This window comes from Mesocricetus auratus, unplaced genomic scaffold, assembly GCF_017639785.1.
Source record: "Mesocricetus auratus isolate SY011 unplaced genomic scaffold, BCM_Maur_2.0 Super-Scaffold_100007, whole genome shotgun sequence".
NCBI lineage: Eukaryota > Metazoa > Chordata > Mammalia > Rodentia > Cricetidae > Mesocricetus > Mesocricetus auratus.
The window spans coordinates 40,874,296-40,889,878 of NW_024429191.1; the positions used below are offsets into that span (position 1 = coordinate 40,874,296).

The window sequence follows — 15,583 nt, forward strand, 5'->3', positions numbered from 1 at the left end:
TCTCTGTGGCTTTGGAGATTGTGCTGGAACTAGCTCTTGTAGACCAGGCTGGTCTCAAATTCACAGAGATCTGCCTGCCTCTACCTCCAGAGTGCTGGGATTAAAGGTGTGCGCCACCACCACCCGGCAGTACAAAAGACACTAATGACCAAGTTTCTGACCCACTTTCTAAGGAAGCATCTGGCTTGATAAGCCAGTTAATATCAACCCAACTATAACCTAAAAACACTGTAAGTTTTATTTAACCTTAATATACATTTGTACAAGCAATTTTAAAAAGGCTATTACACAATGATTCAGTGAGTTTTACCTAGTTTGAAGAATAATGCATGCAGTTACAAATGAGAGGTAGAAACACTGTAGTAAAGACCTAAAAATACAAACATCTTATAAATAAATGTTCAAATTAACTACTGGAATTTCATACAGATAAATAATGTAGAAATTACATTACTTTGTCCACCAAGTAAATGAAAATCACGCTGTCTCTGTTAAGTGCGATGCCAAAGAGCTTCTGCGCAGCTACCAGAGTGCAGGTCTTATGTGAAAGGGTTGAAATAAAAGGGTTAAGATGGGTAAATGCTTTATTCAAGTATTCAAGCAGGTAAGTAAAAGAAACCAAACAATATATAACATAGGAACCATTCTTGGAGAGATGTTAATTCACCATGACTAGCTATTTGGTGAATTGTCAGGATTAACACTGAAAAGTGCACATTAGTTTGGAGAGAGCTGCCCATTTTTCCTAAGAGAAACAAGCCTCACTTCTTACTAATTTCATGTAGAAACTCTACATCACTAACAAGCCTTTATTCATCACTTTGATTTGGCCCTATTAAAATTCTCAAGAGTATCTCTTGATTCATGATAGCTTTCTAATACTGCCCAAATAGTCTTAGCCTTTAATAAACCTAAGGTCACAGGTATTGATGCACATTCTGCATGCACAACAAAAAATGCAAACAACCAGCAACTCAAAATACCACTGAGAAGATCTGTTGGTGAAGATTACAAGTGAGAAAAATGCAAAGGTTCACATGAATGCAAGTTTTGACCATTAAAAGTTCAATGGAGAATACATGTGAATTCTGAAAAGGGCCTATGTATGTAATCAAGTAAAATATTCTAAACAAGTCCATTGTGCCTCAGTTAGTTTTAAATTGCAAAATCCAATACACAGATATTTTAATAAATTAGTGCAATATGAAAGATTTTGGAAGATTAACAGATGTCCATATGAGATCAAGTCGAAGATTTTACAATTAATCCCAGAATCACCTTTTGCGTCTTCCTCCTGAGCTGTTTAAAGATGCATGCTCAGATTCAGACAAACTCACCCCAAATCCCAAACAGTCTGGATGAGCTGTAGACTCTGCTTGGATATGCCTTAGTAAAACATGGAATTTCATGTATTATTCAGAGAGTCGAGTAAAGTGTCACTCACTTTGTTTCCTGTTTAATTATCCACAAGAATAACTGTACTTATAATTCTAGTTCTAAGGTACATTTATTTGCCAGGTTCAATGTGTGGATACTTTTTGCTTCTGCTTCTATAAAGAAAAAGGAAAAGGGGCGTGACTTCTCCAATAAGGCAGGTTTTCTACAAACGTAGTTTTATATTGTTTTTCCTTCTTAAATTGCTGCTTGTTCTTTGACAGCCACCACGGTTTCCTGGAATGGGTGACAGAACCAAACTGTAATCCCAAATGTGCTACCTCCTGTCTCCACGCTGGTCCACAGACAAGCAAGTCTGCTGCTCACAGAGCTGCAGTGCTACAGCACAGAGCCGATAATCTTCTTTCAATACTACATTTATCTAGAAAAATTAAAATGATATTAGTAATAAAAACTATTTGCATTTTCTAACCCAAAGACAGAGAAACTAAGGGGGAAAATCACAACCCTCCCACAATGGTGCCCTGCTGTATCTTTGCCCCAAAGTTAACAGAATGAATATAGTTTTCTTCCTCTGTCCAGCCAACAATTCAGTATGACCTGTAGTTTAACATCGCAGTAGTAAAATAGGGATTAGTACACTACAAAGAAAAGATTCGGGCCTAACAGCTCACTTGCTTAGAAGTATAAGTAACTTTGGAACTGCTGTCCTCTTATGGTTATTAAACTGTGTATGACACGCAAGAAGAGCTCCTCCTCAGACACCACCCACCAGAGATACACATCATGGTATCCCATCAGTCTATGTTCTGTTAGCTATAGCAAATCTGTAGTACACAGGATTGTTACAACATTCTTTGGTCACTAAGTCCAGAAAGTTTAAGAGTTTTTCTATTAAGTAATAAAACAATATCCTCCTACATTCTTTTTTCTTTTTTTTTTTATTTTTGAGACAGGGTTTCTCTGTGAGTAGTCCTGGCTGTACTGGAACTGGTTTTGTAGACCAGGCTGTCCTTGAACTCACAGAGATCTGCCTGCCTGGCCTCCTGAATGCTGACATAAAAGGTGTGTGCCACTAGCTCCCAGCTGGCCTATGTGCTTAAACAGGAACTCAACAACAAAATAAGGCAATAAAAAAACCTAAAGAAAAAAAAACAACCTATATTTTATATGCAACCTCTCTAACCCTTAAAGAATATAAGGTTGACACTGTTATCAACATCTTACAGAAAGGAGACTGAGACCACAGAAAGATTAATAATTTGTTTAACTTTTTAAAGCCAAGATTCATCTCTGGCAGTATGATTCCAAATTTATAAGGCAAACTGCAATTAATTAAATTCAGTGGTTCTTCCTTACCCACAAAGAGCACATTCTAAGACCCTCAATTTAGGCCTGAAACTATTAATAGTAACAAACTATCTACAAGCACAGTACTATCAATGCAATATACTTGTAACCACTGTTATTAAATGACTGATATGCAGAAAACACATACAGCAAGTATATCCTGGACAGGGGGATAAGGCATTTCTCATGTAGCAGAGAACAATGTAAAATGTGGATGGGAAAGAAGAGAGGCAGGGCGAAACAACAGAAACAAATTTTGTTTGGAAAAAATCCCATAATGAAGGCTAGAAAGAAGGCTCAGCAGTTAAGAGCACTGACTGTTCTTCTAGAGGACTGCTTATAATTCTGTAACTACAGATCCAGGGGATCTGATACCTTCTCCTAGCCTCTGAAGGAACCAGGCATGCATGCAATACACTAAGACATACATGTAGGCAAAACACCCAAGCACAGAAAATTAAAAAAATAAATTTAAATGCCAATTCTTTAAAAACTTAAAACTTAAAAACAAACAAACAATGAGTCAGGCAGTGGTGGCACATACCTTTAATCCCAACACTTAGGAGACAGAAGTAGGCAAGTTTGAGGCCAGTTTGGTCTATAGAGCAAGTTCCAGGACAGCCTGGGCTACAGGGAGAAATCCTATCTCAAAAAAAAAAAAACAAAACAAAACAAAAAACAAACAAACAAAAAAAACCAAACCAAACAAACTATGACTGTTTATTTCTGAGTTTTTTAATGTAATAGTTTTGAACCCAGATGTAGAATGCGGGACTGAAGATGATGGAGCACTATTGTGCACCACTGTACCAACGACTTACATTTATGCACATTCTCAACATCTGTGGGGTCCTGCAGGATCTTAGTTAGGCCTTCCAAAAGAAGGGCTGCCTTGTGGTAGCGATAAACAATGTCTTCAGTCTGTTGAAACATCTCATCGAGGGCTGCAGACTGAACCTGGAACCAGTCAACAAAACGAGAAGATTTGTCCTTATGAACAGTGCAGCTTTAAAAAGCCTATTAAAATCAATCAATTTTGATGAAAGTAAGACAGAATCTGTAATGTTACAGTTAAATCCAGAAAGGAAAGAGGCAATATAATTCCTAGTATAAAATTCTTGTTGTCGCTGGGCGTTGGTGGCGCACACCTTTAATCCCAGCATTCAGGAGGCAGAGGCAGGTGGATCTCTGTGAGTTCCAGGCCAGCCTGGTCTATAGAGTGACTTCCAGGACAGCCTCCAAAACAATATAGAGAAACCCTGTCTCAAAAAACAAACAAACAAAAAATTCTTGTCACTGGGCAGTGGTGGCTCATGCCTTTAATCCCAGGATACAGGAGGCAGAGACAGGCGGATCTCTGTGAGTTCGAGACCAACCTGATCTACAATAGCTAGTTCCAGGAAAGCCCTCAAAGCCACAGAGAAACCCTGTCTCGAACCCCCCCCCAAAAATTCTTGTTGTCTTAATGTAGCAGAGTGTTGCATAGTACCTACCATTCCTATTAATAGTTTAGAACAATAGAATATATTCTCCTCAGCTTACATTTCAAAGTTATTTCATACAACTATTTTTTAGCTGTCAAGGTAAAGCCAAGGGTATAACAACACTATAACTGCAACTTATGTAAATGGGAGAGCTATATTATGTTGAACAGGTAAAATAACACTAGTCCATAAATTTTCTCCATTTAAATACTTAATAACTATATATACATATTCCTCAGAGCCATTTCCCCTAGTAGATAGAGAAAATTCCAAAACTATAGTCAGACAAATAGAAAGCAGTTTTTCCTCCGTGTATATACTTCAATAAAGTCAGTCAAACTCAAGCACCTACATTTTTGTGGATTAACAAAGCACTATTTTTTCTAAGTTTTACAAAGCCAAAATTTCTTTTCTTTTCTTTCTTTTTTTTTTTTTTTTTTTTTTTTTTTTTGGTTTTTCGAGACAGGGTTTCTCTGTATTGCTTTGGAGGCTGACCTGGACCTCGCTCTGTAGACCAGGCTGGCCTCAAACTCACAGAGATCCACCTGCCTCTGCCTCCCGAGTGCTGGGATTAAAGGCGTGCACCGCCACCACCACCCGGCCAAAATTTCTTAAATACCAGAAAAATGCAGAAACATATTAATTCAACCTTTAGATGAAACTATATAAGAATGAGAACATGCCTATTTAAATGAAGTTTAAAGGAAATATAATACAGATTATCAAATATAACAACCCGGATTACAAACTATAGTAAGTTTATTAAATAAGTTACATTATATTAAGTACTCAAACGTCAGTTAAGTCCAATTACTTCATTAGGTAATCGTAACACTTGGGGCTTGAGAAAGGGTAGGGTATACACTTTTTTTTTCTGAGAGAGGTTTCTCTCTGTAGCTTTGGAGCCTAACCTGGCACTTGCTTTGTAGACCAGGCTGGTCTCGAACTTACAGAGATCCTCCTGCCTCCGCCTCCTCAATGCTGGGATTAAAGGCATGTGCCAGGTGGCTATAGACTCTTAAAGGCAGATCATTTCAAGTAGGTGTTCAATTCCAAAGACACTCAGAGAGTTACAAAATCTAAGCCTTGAAAAGGTTTACCATTTCCACAGCACAGTTGTAGATGAGTTTCTCTGCAGTTACACTGTTGATCTCATCAATAAATCTCTGTTTATCAGAGAAGAAGCGAGTCAGCTTTTCTGTGAGTCTCTTGCACATGGTGATGCAGAATTTATATCGTTCATTCAGATTTTTAACAACTGAAACAAAGTTGAAATTGGAATTAGTTTTAATTTCCTTCCAGAAGTAATCCAGTGACATGTACCTTTCCTGCTGTTGGAAAGAAAGTGACACTACATGGTCCCTGAAAGACAAGACAAAGTCGGGTTCTATGATCTTTCAGTATGAAAAGACAGATCAATCACTTGTGGCTTCTCTGTATCAAGTAAACAACTAGAAACAAAAAATCAGCAGAGCCTGACTTGGTGGGACAGGAAGGCACAAAGGCCCTTGGAGCCACACATCTGGTCTGCTTGCTCCTGTACCTTGTTTCACAGCTGTGGATGGGCTCAGCTTCCCAGACTTGATCTGAGCTTTGGCGAGATGCAGGGAAGCTGCCAGCAGCTGTGCTGCTTTCATGTATAACACCAGCTGCTCCACTCGCCTGCACCGGAAGACAGGAACAGAGAATTATCCTGGGAACTGACCCACAAGACTCAACATGCTAAATATCAGGCCACAGCTTTTCTAGCAGATTTCACTCTCATCCCCCTTAACCTCCTCTCCCCATGTGCGTCCCAGACAAGATTTTCCTATGTATGCCTGGTAGGTTTCAAATATCTTAACCCTCCTGTCTTAGCATCCTAAGTGCTGCATGTGTAAAGCCACACCTGGATCCTTCTTGACATTGTATGTATGTGTGTGTGTGTGTGTGTGTGTATGTATGTATGTATGTATGTATGTGTGTATGTATGTATGTGTGTATGATGCCTACAGGCCAGAAGGCACCAGATCTCATTATACATGGCTATGAGCCACCATGTGGTTGTTGGAAATTGAACTCAGGACCTCTGGAAGAGCAGTCAGTGCTCTTAACCTGTAACCCATCTCTCCAGCCCCTCTTCTTGACTTTTAAATATACATTTAACTCCTAAAGGGAGAAGAAATAATATGGAGAAAGATATGTGAACTTTGAATATTACAGGGACACTAAAACAATAATCTGTATGACCTCTTGGTCATCAAATATCTCCAGTTGTAAGTTTGCCGACAATGGTGATATTAAGGTTGCATAACACATTCTTGGCTAACATCTCACACAATAAAACAACTTAGATTTCCTTACAGCTTTTAAAAATGAGACATGACTTTTAACAGATACCAATGCCTATATTTAAATAAAAGTTTAAAGAAAGCATAAAGAAGCTGGAAATGACTGACAGGAGGTACCTACCCCCAATCTTTGCTTAGCTGGCTGATCTGGTCCACAACTACACTCTCCTGAATCTGGTACAAGGACACAGCAGATGTGCACAGCTCAGGGTTCCCACCCCTCACTGCTGTCAGGTCCAGCACACACTCAGTAAACATTAACATCACATTCAGATGGCGTAAGGTGTCTGTGTGTTCTCGCTGGAAAGGCAAGGTGTTTTATAACATATGAAATTAAAGACTTAAATGTATTATATATACAAGGTTTCCCCATACTTATGAATGATGGAATGATCAAAGCAAACCAATGTTTTTAAATTTTAGAGAGCTGTTAGAAAATAAATACAAATCAAATCAAATATTATATGTAGATATATCTGCATGTATTACAGCACCCATATAAGTAAGTAGGCTAAGGAGGTCACTGTGCTTTTTTGTTTTGTTTTGTTTTTGTTTTTTGAGACAGGGTTTCTCTGTGGCTTTGGAGGCTGTCCTGGAACTAGCTCCTGTAGACCAGGCTGGTCTCGAACTCACAGAGATTTGCCTGCCTCTGCTTCCCAAGTGCTGGGAATAAAGGTGTTCGCCACCACCGCCTGGCTTGGTCATTGTGCTTTTATCAGAAAAATAAAACCAAACTAAATCAAAACCTGAATAAATAAATCAACATGTAAAACAAAGACATGACAAATGGACATCAGGAGTATAAGGGTTAGAACTGGAGCACTGGCTACTCTTTCAGAGGACAGGGCTTCAAGTCCCAGTACCCACATGGTGGCCAACAAACACTTGAACCCCAGATCCAGGTGATCTGATGCCCTCTCCTGACACCCATGAACAACAGGCACACAAATGGTGCATAGACATAATGCAGGCAAAAATCCATACATATATTTCTTTTTGAGACAGGGTTTCTCTGTTTAGCCTTGGCTGTCCTAGAATTTTCTCTGTAGACAAGACTGGTGTTGAACTCACAAAGATCTGCCTGCCTCTGCCTCCCAAGTGTTGAGATTAAAGGCGTGCAGCACCAATGTCCAAGGAAAATAAGTTTTTTGACAGTTTTTTTTTATGTGTATCTGTTTTGCCTGTGTGAGGGTGTCAGAAATCCTGGAACTGGAGTTATAGACACTTTTGAGCTGTCATGTGGGTGCTGGGATTTCAACACGGGTCCGAGTTGAATCTCTAGAACCCAAGGGGGTGGGGAAGACAGAAAGACAAGCAATCTGTAATCTCAGAACTACTATATCAAGATGGGAGGTAAAGATGGGAAAATCATCCAGAAACCCATGGGCCAGCTGTCTTGGAGCACACACTGTAGCAGAAATAAGAGAGATCTTGCTTCAACAACAGAGTCCCAGAACCAACTCCCCACAATTGTCCTCTGACCCGATATGACATTTATGTGGCACCTATACTCCCATATATACAGTAAATATATTTTTAAAAGGTTAAGATATTACGAGGACACCCTTAACACTAAATTAAACTTTTTTCTTTTTCTTTTCTTTCTCTTTTTTTGAGACAGGGTCTTGTTTGTCTTCAGGCTAGTCTGTAACTCCTATCCTCCTGTTTCACCCTCTGAAGAGGTGGAATTCCAGCTGTTGTGAACAAGTGCTACACTTCTTTAGAGTTCAGTGGGTTTACTGACTTGTTACTTTAGAGAGTTTTAAATCTGGAGTGGTTTCTAGTTAAGAATGATTCACAATAAAGCTCTGATTTTCTGTGGCCTACTTAGTTACAGATGAGAGCATGAAAGACACTCTAAAGGATGCCCTTTCAAAAAGATTTTAAAATCCAATTCTAAAATTTTCTTTAATTATAAATGAACTTTAAAATTTCAAATAAGATTAAATATTTCTTTACATTGTGTATATGTGTGTGTGTGGCAGTGATATATTATTTATGATTTACTAAAGCTTGACTGAGGATTCAGAAAAGCAAAGTCAGCCTCATGCTATAAGATCAGGCAGTGGTATTGCACAACTTTAATCCCATCAGCCAGAAGCTAGGAGGTGGTGGTTCACCTTTAATCCTAGGACTCAGGATTAAGAGGCAGATGGATCTCTGTGAGTCCAAGGCCACCCAAATCTACACAAGATTAAATCAGTTTAAAAGAGAATTATAGCTCACACCTTTAATCCCAGCACTAGAGGGGTATAAAAAAATAGGAGCAAGTATTCAGTAGGAGGCATTCAGTCTCCAGTCACGCTGAGGAGAGGTTACAGTCTGAGACGTGGTGAGAGTTCATGGAGACAGGATCAGCCCATTCAGCCTGAAGTAGAGATAAGAAGCTAGTGGCCAGCTGCTTTGCTTCTCTGATCTTCAGCTTGAAGCTTGAACCCTAATATCAGTCTCTGGATCATTTATTTACTATGTTACATATGTGTTAGTATGTGTGTCTTTCCTTGATCAGTCGTCTTCACTTGTATTTTAAAAAATTATTTGTATTTGTGTGTGTGTGTGTGTGTGTGTGTGTGTGTGAGAGAGAGAGAGAGAGAGAGAGAGAGAGAATATGCACCTGCATGTGTGTATGAGAGGGAGAGAATGCATCTGCGTGTGTGTGTGTGTATGAGAGAGAGAGAGAGCGCATCTGTGTGTGTGTGTGAGAGAGAGAGAGCATCTGTGTGTGTAGAGGGGGGCACACTTGTGCATCAATATGGAGTACAGGTATGATGTCAAGAGTCCTCCTCCAGCACTCCCTGCATATTCTTTTGTGGTAGGGTCGTTCCCTGAATTTGGGGTTCCAATTTTCTCAGCTGGGCTGGAAGCTAGCAAGTCCCAGTGATTTTCCTGTCCCTATCCCCTAAGAAACTGGAGTTACAGGTATGTGGGGGAACCCTGCCTTGTTACCTGTATGCTAGAATCCAAATTCTGTTCCTCAAGCATATGTACCAAGTGTTCTTCCCATCCCTTACGTTTTGTGTCAGTCTCCGCTTAAATGTAAAGCTGTGATTTTGATACACGGCTGTGGTTACAGGCATGCCATGCTGTCTGTCTGTCTGTCTGTCTTTCTGTCTGTTTTATGTGGGTTCTGGGGACTCACATTCAGGTTCCTGCACATGTGCAGGAAACACTTACTGAGTTATCTCCCAGCCTCGCAAGTTTCTCTGAATAAAGCACTAGAATTCCCAGATATCTCTCAGTTCTGTGACAGACTACATTCACCAATACATAGAGTGTTGTCCTTAAGTTGAAGTGAGGAACTGAGAGGAACAACTCCAAAATCATAAAATGTCCTCTGGTTCTAGATTTGTGGTCAGTATGAGGCAAATGACATGCACTGTGGTTCTTCCTGTAGAACTGGATCCCCAGAGGGAAAGTATTGATATATGAGTATAGGTAGCATCCAGTCTTCGTAAGCAGGGTTATTTCTGTGTTAATGACTAAACTGGTATGGCTTATTTTTACTATTACCATTATAGGGTCTTACTATGTAGCCCAGGTTAAAACACTCCTGCCTCAGCTTCCAAGTACTAGAATTATAGGTAAGTGCCACCATGTTGGCATAATTACTTTTTAATTTTATAATTTAACAGTTTTATTAATTCTTTGGGAATTTCATGCAATGTATTTTGACCATATTAACTACCTATTCCCCTCCCTAACTCTTCCCAGATCCATTCCCAACCTCCTATCTTCATGTCCACTTTTTTTTTTTCAATAACCCACCAAGTCCAATTTGTGCTGCCTATATACTTCTGGGTATGGGCCATCTATTGGAGCTACAGACGGCACACCCTTAAAGAAAACTGACTCTCCTTCTCAGAAGCCAAACTGTACACAGACTGACATTTTAAATCTATGTTTAGAAGCATTTTTACCTAATGAAGGAAAGAAAGCACTGAAGATAAAACATTATATTTCTAGGGAAAAATCTTTTAAAATCCTACAAATAAGTTGGGCATGGGTGGTGCACAACTGTATCCTCAGCACTAGAGAATCCAAGGCCAGCCTTGTCTACAGTTTTAAGACATCCAGAGCTATATAAGGCCCTGTCTCAAACAAACAAAGCAAAAAAAAAAAAGAGGGGACTGTGAAATTTCAGAAATACCTGGTATAATTTGTTCTTTCATCATTGCTAAAACACCCACAACAGATCAACAATATATTCACAAACCCTGCAATCTCTTCCCTACCTCCATCAGTGTCTCCTCTGGTAGTTCAGGGGCTTCAAAGGTGATGAGACCCTCTAGGCTGGGTGGTGAAGCACCATAAGGCACATATCTCAGGCTGGGAGCTGCCTCTGCTCCTGGTGGGGAAGAGCCCAAGCCTGGCCCAGGTGGGGAGCCCACACACACTCGGCCACTTGCAGAGCACAAGGAGCCTCCCGAGCTGCTGGACCCCACTGCAAACAAACAATGCATGTAGCACATGTCCAAATTAGTCAGAAGGGGCTGCCATACTAACTACTAACTTATTACTAACCTATTCACGTGACAAAATATTTAAAGGAAAGTCCTAGAACATAAATATATAAATAAAACAGAACCACCATTTCCAATTTTTCTACACTCTGTTTAAAGCAATTTATATAACACACAACTTATATTTTTTCTCCTTAATGTGTCATTGGCTTTATAAGAATAAAAATGCAACTAATGCACAGTAAGTAGTTCAGCAACTTACATATACAAAGTATGCGAATTATTAGTATTTTTTTTTTGGTTTTATGAGAAAGGGTTTCTCTGTATTGTTTTGGAGGCTGTCGGACCAGCCCCGGTCTCGATTTCAGAGAGACCCACCTGCCTCTGCCTCCCGAGTGCTGGGATTAAAGGTGTGTGCCACCACCGCCCGGCTAATTATTAGTATTTTTAATTAGTATTTTGCATTACAAAATATTACTAAAATCATTTTTGTTGGGTGATTTCTATGTGATAAGTACTCCAAAGCAGGAATGGAATTTTCAAAGTGCATGCATTATAAGCATTTTTTGGTCATTTTTCTGAGTAAGGATATTCCTGGAACTCTCTCTATAGAGCAGGCTGATTTGAATTCAAAGGACTTGCCTGCCTCTGTTTCTCCAGTGCTGGCATTCAATGTGTGCATCACTACATCTACAATTATATTACAATTCTTCTTAATAGCCCCATTACATTACATGTGCCCACTAAACCACAGCCCTGGGCCTTATATTTAAAAAAAATGTTGATGTATCTGGGCCCTGGTGGCATATCCTTAATCCCAGCAATTGGGAGGCAGTGGCAGGTGGATCTGTGTGAGTTTAAGACTAGTCTGGTCTACAGAGTTAGCCCCTATCTAGCCCCCCAAAAAAGAAAGAAAGATTAATTGTATTAAAATGCTAGTTTATTATTTAGGATTTAAAAGCATTTCATTGTTTTTTGTTTTGTTTGAAAAACAGGGTCTCTCCAGGCAGATCTGCTTGGATTGAAGCTCACTCTGTATTTTTGAATATTTCTAAAACAATACTTTAGCTCTACCTCTCATTATCTCATCTTTCCCTTATTAATTAGCAGCTTATTTAGAATACACAAATTTACCAGACAATACAGACAATACCAGACAATACAGAATGCAGCACATATAATTAAAACACAGGATCACTTCAAATCCACTCTAATACTTTAAAAAATTTTTTAAATTTTGTGTGGGGGTATGTACACATGAGTACAGGTGCCTGCAGAGACCAGAGGAACTGGATTCAATGGGACTGGAGTTACTGACACTTGTGAGTGACTATGTAGATGCTGGAAATTAAACCTGGGTCCTCTGGAGAGGTAGTTAGTGATCTTAATCACTGAGCCAGATTTCCAACCTATCAAATACTTTCTTAATTTTTGGTATCAGTAAACAAGTTAGACAGTAAGGATGATTTAAAATACACACACATGTACTCCTTTATGTCAGAAGACGAGAGGGCACCAGATCTCATTATAGATAGTTGTGAGCTACCATGTGGTTGCTGGGAATTGAACTCAGGACCTCTGGAGGAACAGCCAGTGCTCTTAAGCTCTGAGCCATCTCTCCAGCCCATCATATAGTATATACTATATATACACATAAATATGTATACAGTATAGTATATACTATTTTTACTTTACAAAGTCTTCTTCAGCATGTTATCTCATTTACTTCTGACATATAGCTCTTTAAGGAAGGAAAACAGTTACATCACTTTACTGGGGAAGTGATCTCTCTAATCTTACCACTACACCACTAACACAACTAACTAGTCATGGAATGTACCAGAACCAAAGTTACTTACCTGAGGTGGTTCTTGTTCGCAGGACCATATGAGTACAAGTAGGGGCTGTGGCACTGTGTGGAGGAGAACCCACAGTGAAGAGGACGGCTCTGGCACTTGCTGCTGTTCCTGCTGGCAATGCCAGCATAACACCACAGGCGCCAGCAGGAGCTAAAACAGGTCAGATAGTAGATTACACTCAGTGTTTTTATATGGAGCAGAACATAAGGAAACTTGTGCTTTGATATTAATTTGTTTTTATTACTTTTAGTGTGTATGTGTGTGTGTGATGGAGAGTACAGGTTTTCACCAAGGTGAGATGTGTCAGGTCCCCTTGGAGTTGTAGTTATAGGCAGTTGTGAGCTTCCCGGTGTGGATGCTTGGAGGCAAACTAGGATGCCTGCAAGAGCAGTAAGCACCCTTAACAGATGGACCCTCTCCAGTCCCATTTAATATTAATTCTAAATTCTATCACTTAGTCTAAAATCATATCATTCAATACATATTTCCAGTAAAAATACTTTAGAGGGTCAACAAGATGGATCAGCAAGCGAAAGTGCTTGCTATCAAAGCTGATGACCTGATTTGATTGCCAAGACCCTGAAGACAGAAGAAGAGAGTCGTCCCGACTTCCACATGCATGCGGTGACATGTCATGCCCACATACATGCACACACAAAAAATAAAAAGTTTTATGCAGTTAAAAAGAGTTGGGTTGGGTAATAGATCAATGTTTACCATGGTGTATGAATGATCTTTGGGATCCCATTCCAAATAGAGGGATGCTCTCTCAGCCTGGACACATGGGGAAGGGCCCAGGTCCTGCCCTGGATGAAATGACAGACTTTGGAGATCCCCACAAGGAGGGCCTCACCCTCCCTGGGGAATGATATGGGGATAGGGTGGGGGGCTGGGGGGGCTGGTGGAGAGGAGAGGTGGAAGAGGGAGCTGGGATTGACATGTGAAGCATTCATGTTTCTCATTTAAATAAAAACATATATTGAGGAAAAAAATAAAGAAAAAAAGAGTTGGGTGTGGTGGGTGACATTTATTTATTCAGTTTTTCAAGACAGGGTTTCTCTGTGTAGCCCTGGATGTCCTGAAACTCACTCTGTAGACCAGGCTGGCCTCAAACTCAGAGATCTGCCTGCCTCTGCCTCCTGAGTGCTGGGATAAAAGGCGTGCACCACACTACCCAGATGGTGGGTCACATTTTTAATCCTGACACTTGGGGGGCAGAGGGAGACAGACCTCTAGGAGTTTGAAGAGGCTGGTCAACATAGTGAATTCCTGGTCAGATGGCTACATAGTGATATATTGTCTCAGAGAAAAAAATCTGTAAAGAAAAAAGTTTAGAGTAGTATTTCAACAGCTTTGTGAATCTTCACGCCAAAACCTAGTAGTCAAAGTTTTGGATAGTTATAAAATATCCAAAATGCAAGTTATATCTGTTGATAATTAGAAATATTAGATACTGAGAACAAGAAATAAATCAATGTTAAGGGCTGCTCTTCCAGAGGACCTGGCTTCAATTCCTAGGACCTAGCCAGGAGGTAGTAGCATGTACCCTTAATCCCAAAATGAATTCCAGGACAGCCAGGGCTATACAGAGAGATCTTGTCTCAGAAACAAACAAACAACAACAACAACAAAAAATCAATTTTCAGCACCCACTTGTTAGTTTACAAGTATTTGTAACTCTGGTTCCAAGGGATTTGGCACACTCCCATAGACATACATGCAGGCAAAACAAAACACCCAATGCACATAAAAATAATTAAATCTTTTTTTTCTGAGACAGGGCTTCTCTGTGTAGCTTTGGAGCATATCCTGGCACTCGCTCTGTAGACCAGGCAGACCTCAAACTCACAGAGATCCTCCTGCCTCTGCCTCCCGAATGCTGGGATTAAAGGCGTGAGTCACCAACACCCAGCATAATTAAATATTTAAAAAGATAAAAAATCTATTAAATAAAAATACAAAGGTTTATGGGCATGGTGCATGCCTTTAATCCCAGCACTTGGAAGGCAGAGGCAGGTGGATCTCTTGAGTTTGAGGTCAGTGTGTTCTACAGAGTGAGTTCTAGGACAGCTGGGGCTATGCAGAGAAACCTTGTCTCAAAAAACCATAAAAACCAAAAAACAAAACAAAAAGCAAAGGTAAACAACATAGAATGGGAAGCACAGATGTTAAACAAAGTATATCTATGCCTTCAGACTAGACCCTTACATCTGTCAGAAAGGAGGTGAGGGTACGACAGGTGCCGTAGGCTGGGGCTGGGGAGTTGATCTTGGATTAAATGAAGAGCAGGTGAAAATTTCCCCAGCCACCAAAGCACGCAGAGTCAGCAAGTTTAGTTCAGAGCCTTTTCACAGCCAGACATTTAAAAATTATTACCTTCATGGGGCCAAATAATAAACTAAATATTTATACATAAATAATAAAAAAAGAAGAGATCTTAAACCAAGGGAAAAGCTAAATAAGTCCTCTAGCTTTGCTTGCTTACAGATGCTCATAAATTACTTTTAACAAAGTTATTTAAGTATAGGAGTATTTTTTTTTTTGGTTTTTCGAGACAGGGTTTCTCTGTATTGTTTTGGAGGCTGTCCTGGAACTCACTCTGTAGACCAGGCTGGCCTCGAACTCACAGAGATCCGCCTGCCTCTGCCTCCCGAGTGCTGGGATTAAAGGCATGCGCCACCAACGCCCGGCTTAAGTATAGGAGT

General features: G+C 39.9%; 1 protein-coding gene across 2 annotated transcripts in view; it reads right to left on the minus strand.

The window, feature by feature from the left end:
• Positions 1-215: 215 nt before the first annotated feature.
• Positions 216-15,583, minus strand: part of Ulk2 (unc-51 like autophagy activating kinase 2) — an 83,277-nt gene continuing 67,909 nt past the window's right edge. For both annotated transcript variants that reach the window (XM_040748820.1, XM_040748821.1), the window contains 7 exons: positions 12,879-13,028; positions 10,792-11,000; positions 6,681-6,859; positions 5,773-5,891; positions 5,330-5,487; positions 3,567-3,702; positions 216-1,816 (listed from right to left, as the gene is read on the minus strand). In XM_040748820.1, the coding sequence (XP_040604754.1) occupies positions 1,758-1,816; positions 3,567-3,702; positions 5,330-5,487; positions 5,773-5,891; positions 6,681-6,859; positions 10,792-11,000; positions 12,879-13,028 (1,010 nt within the window). In that variant the 3' untranslated portion in view covers positions 216-1,757. The remainder of the gene's footprint in view (positions 1,817-3,566; positions 3,703-5,329; positions 5,488-5,772; positions 5,892-6,680; positions 6,860-10,791; positions 11,001-12,878; positions 13,029-15,583) is intronic.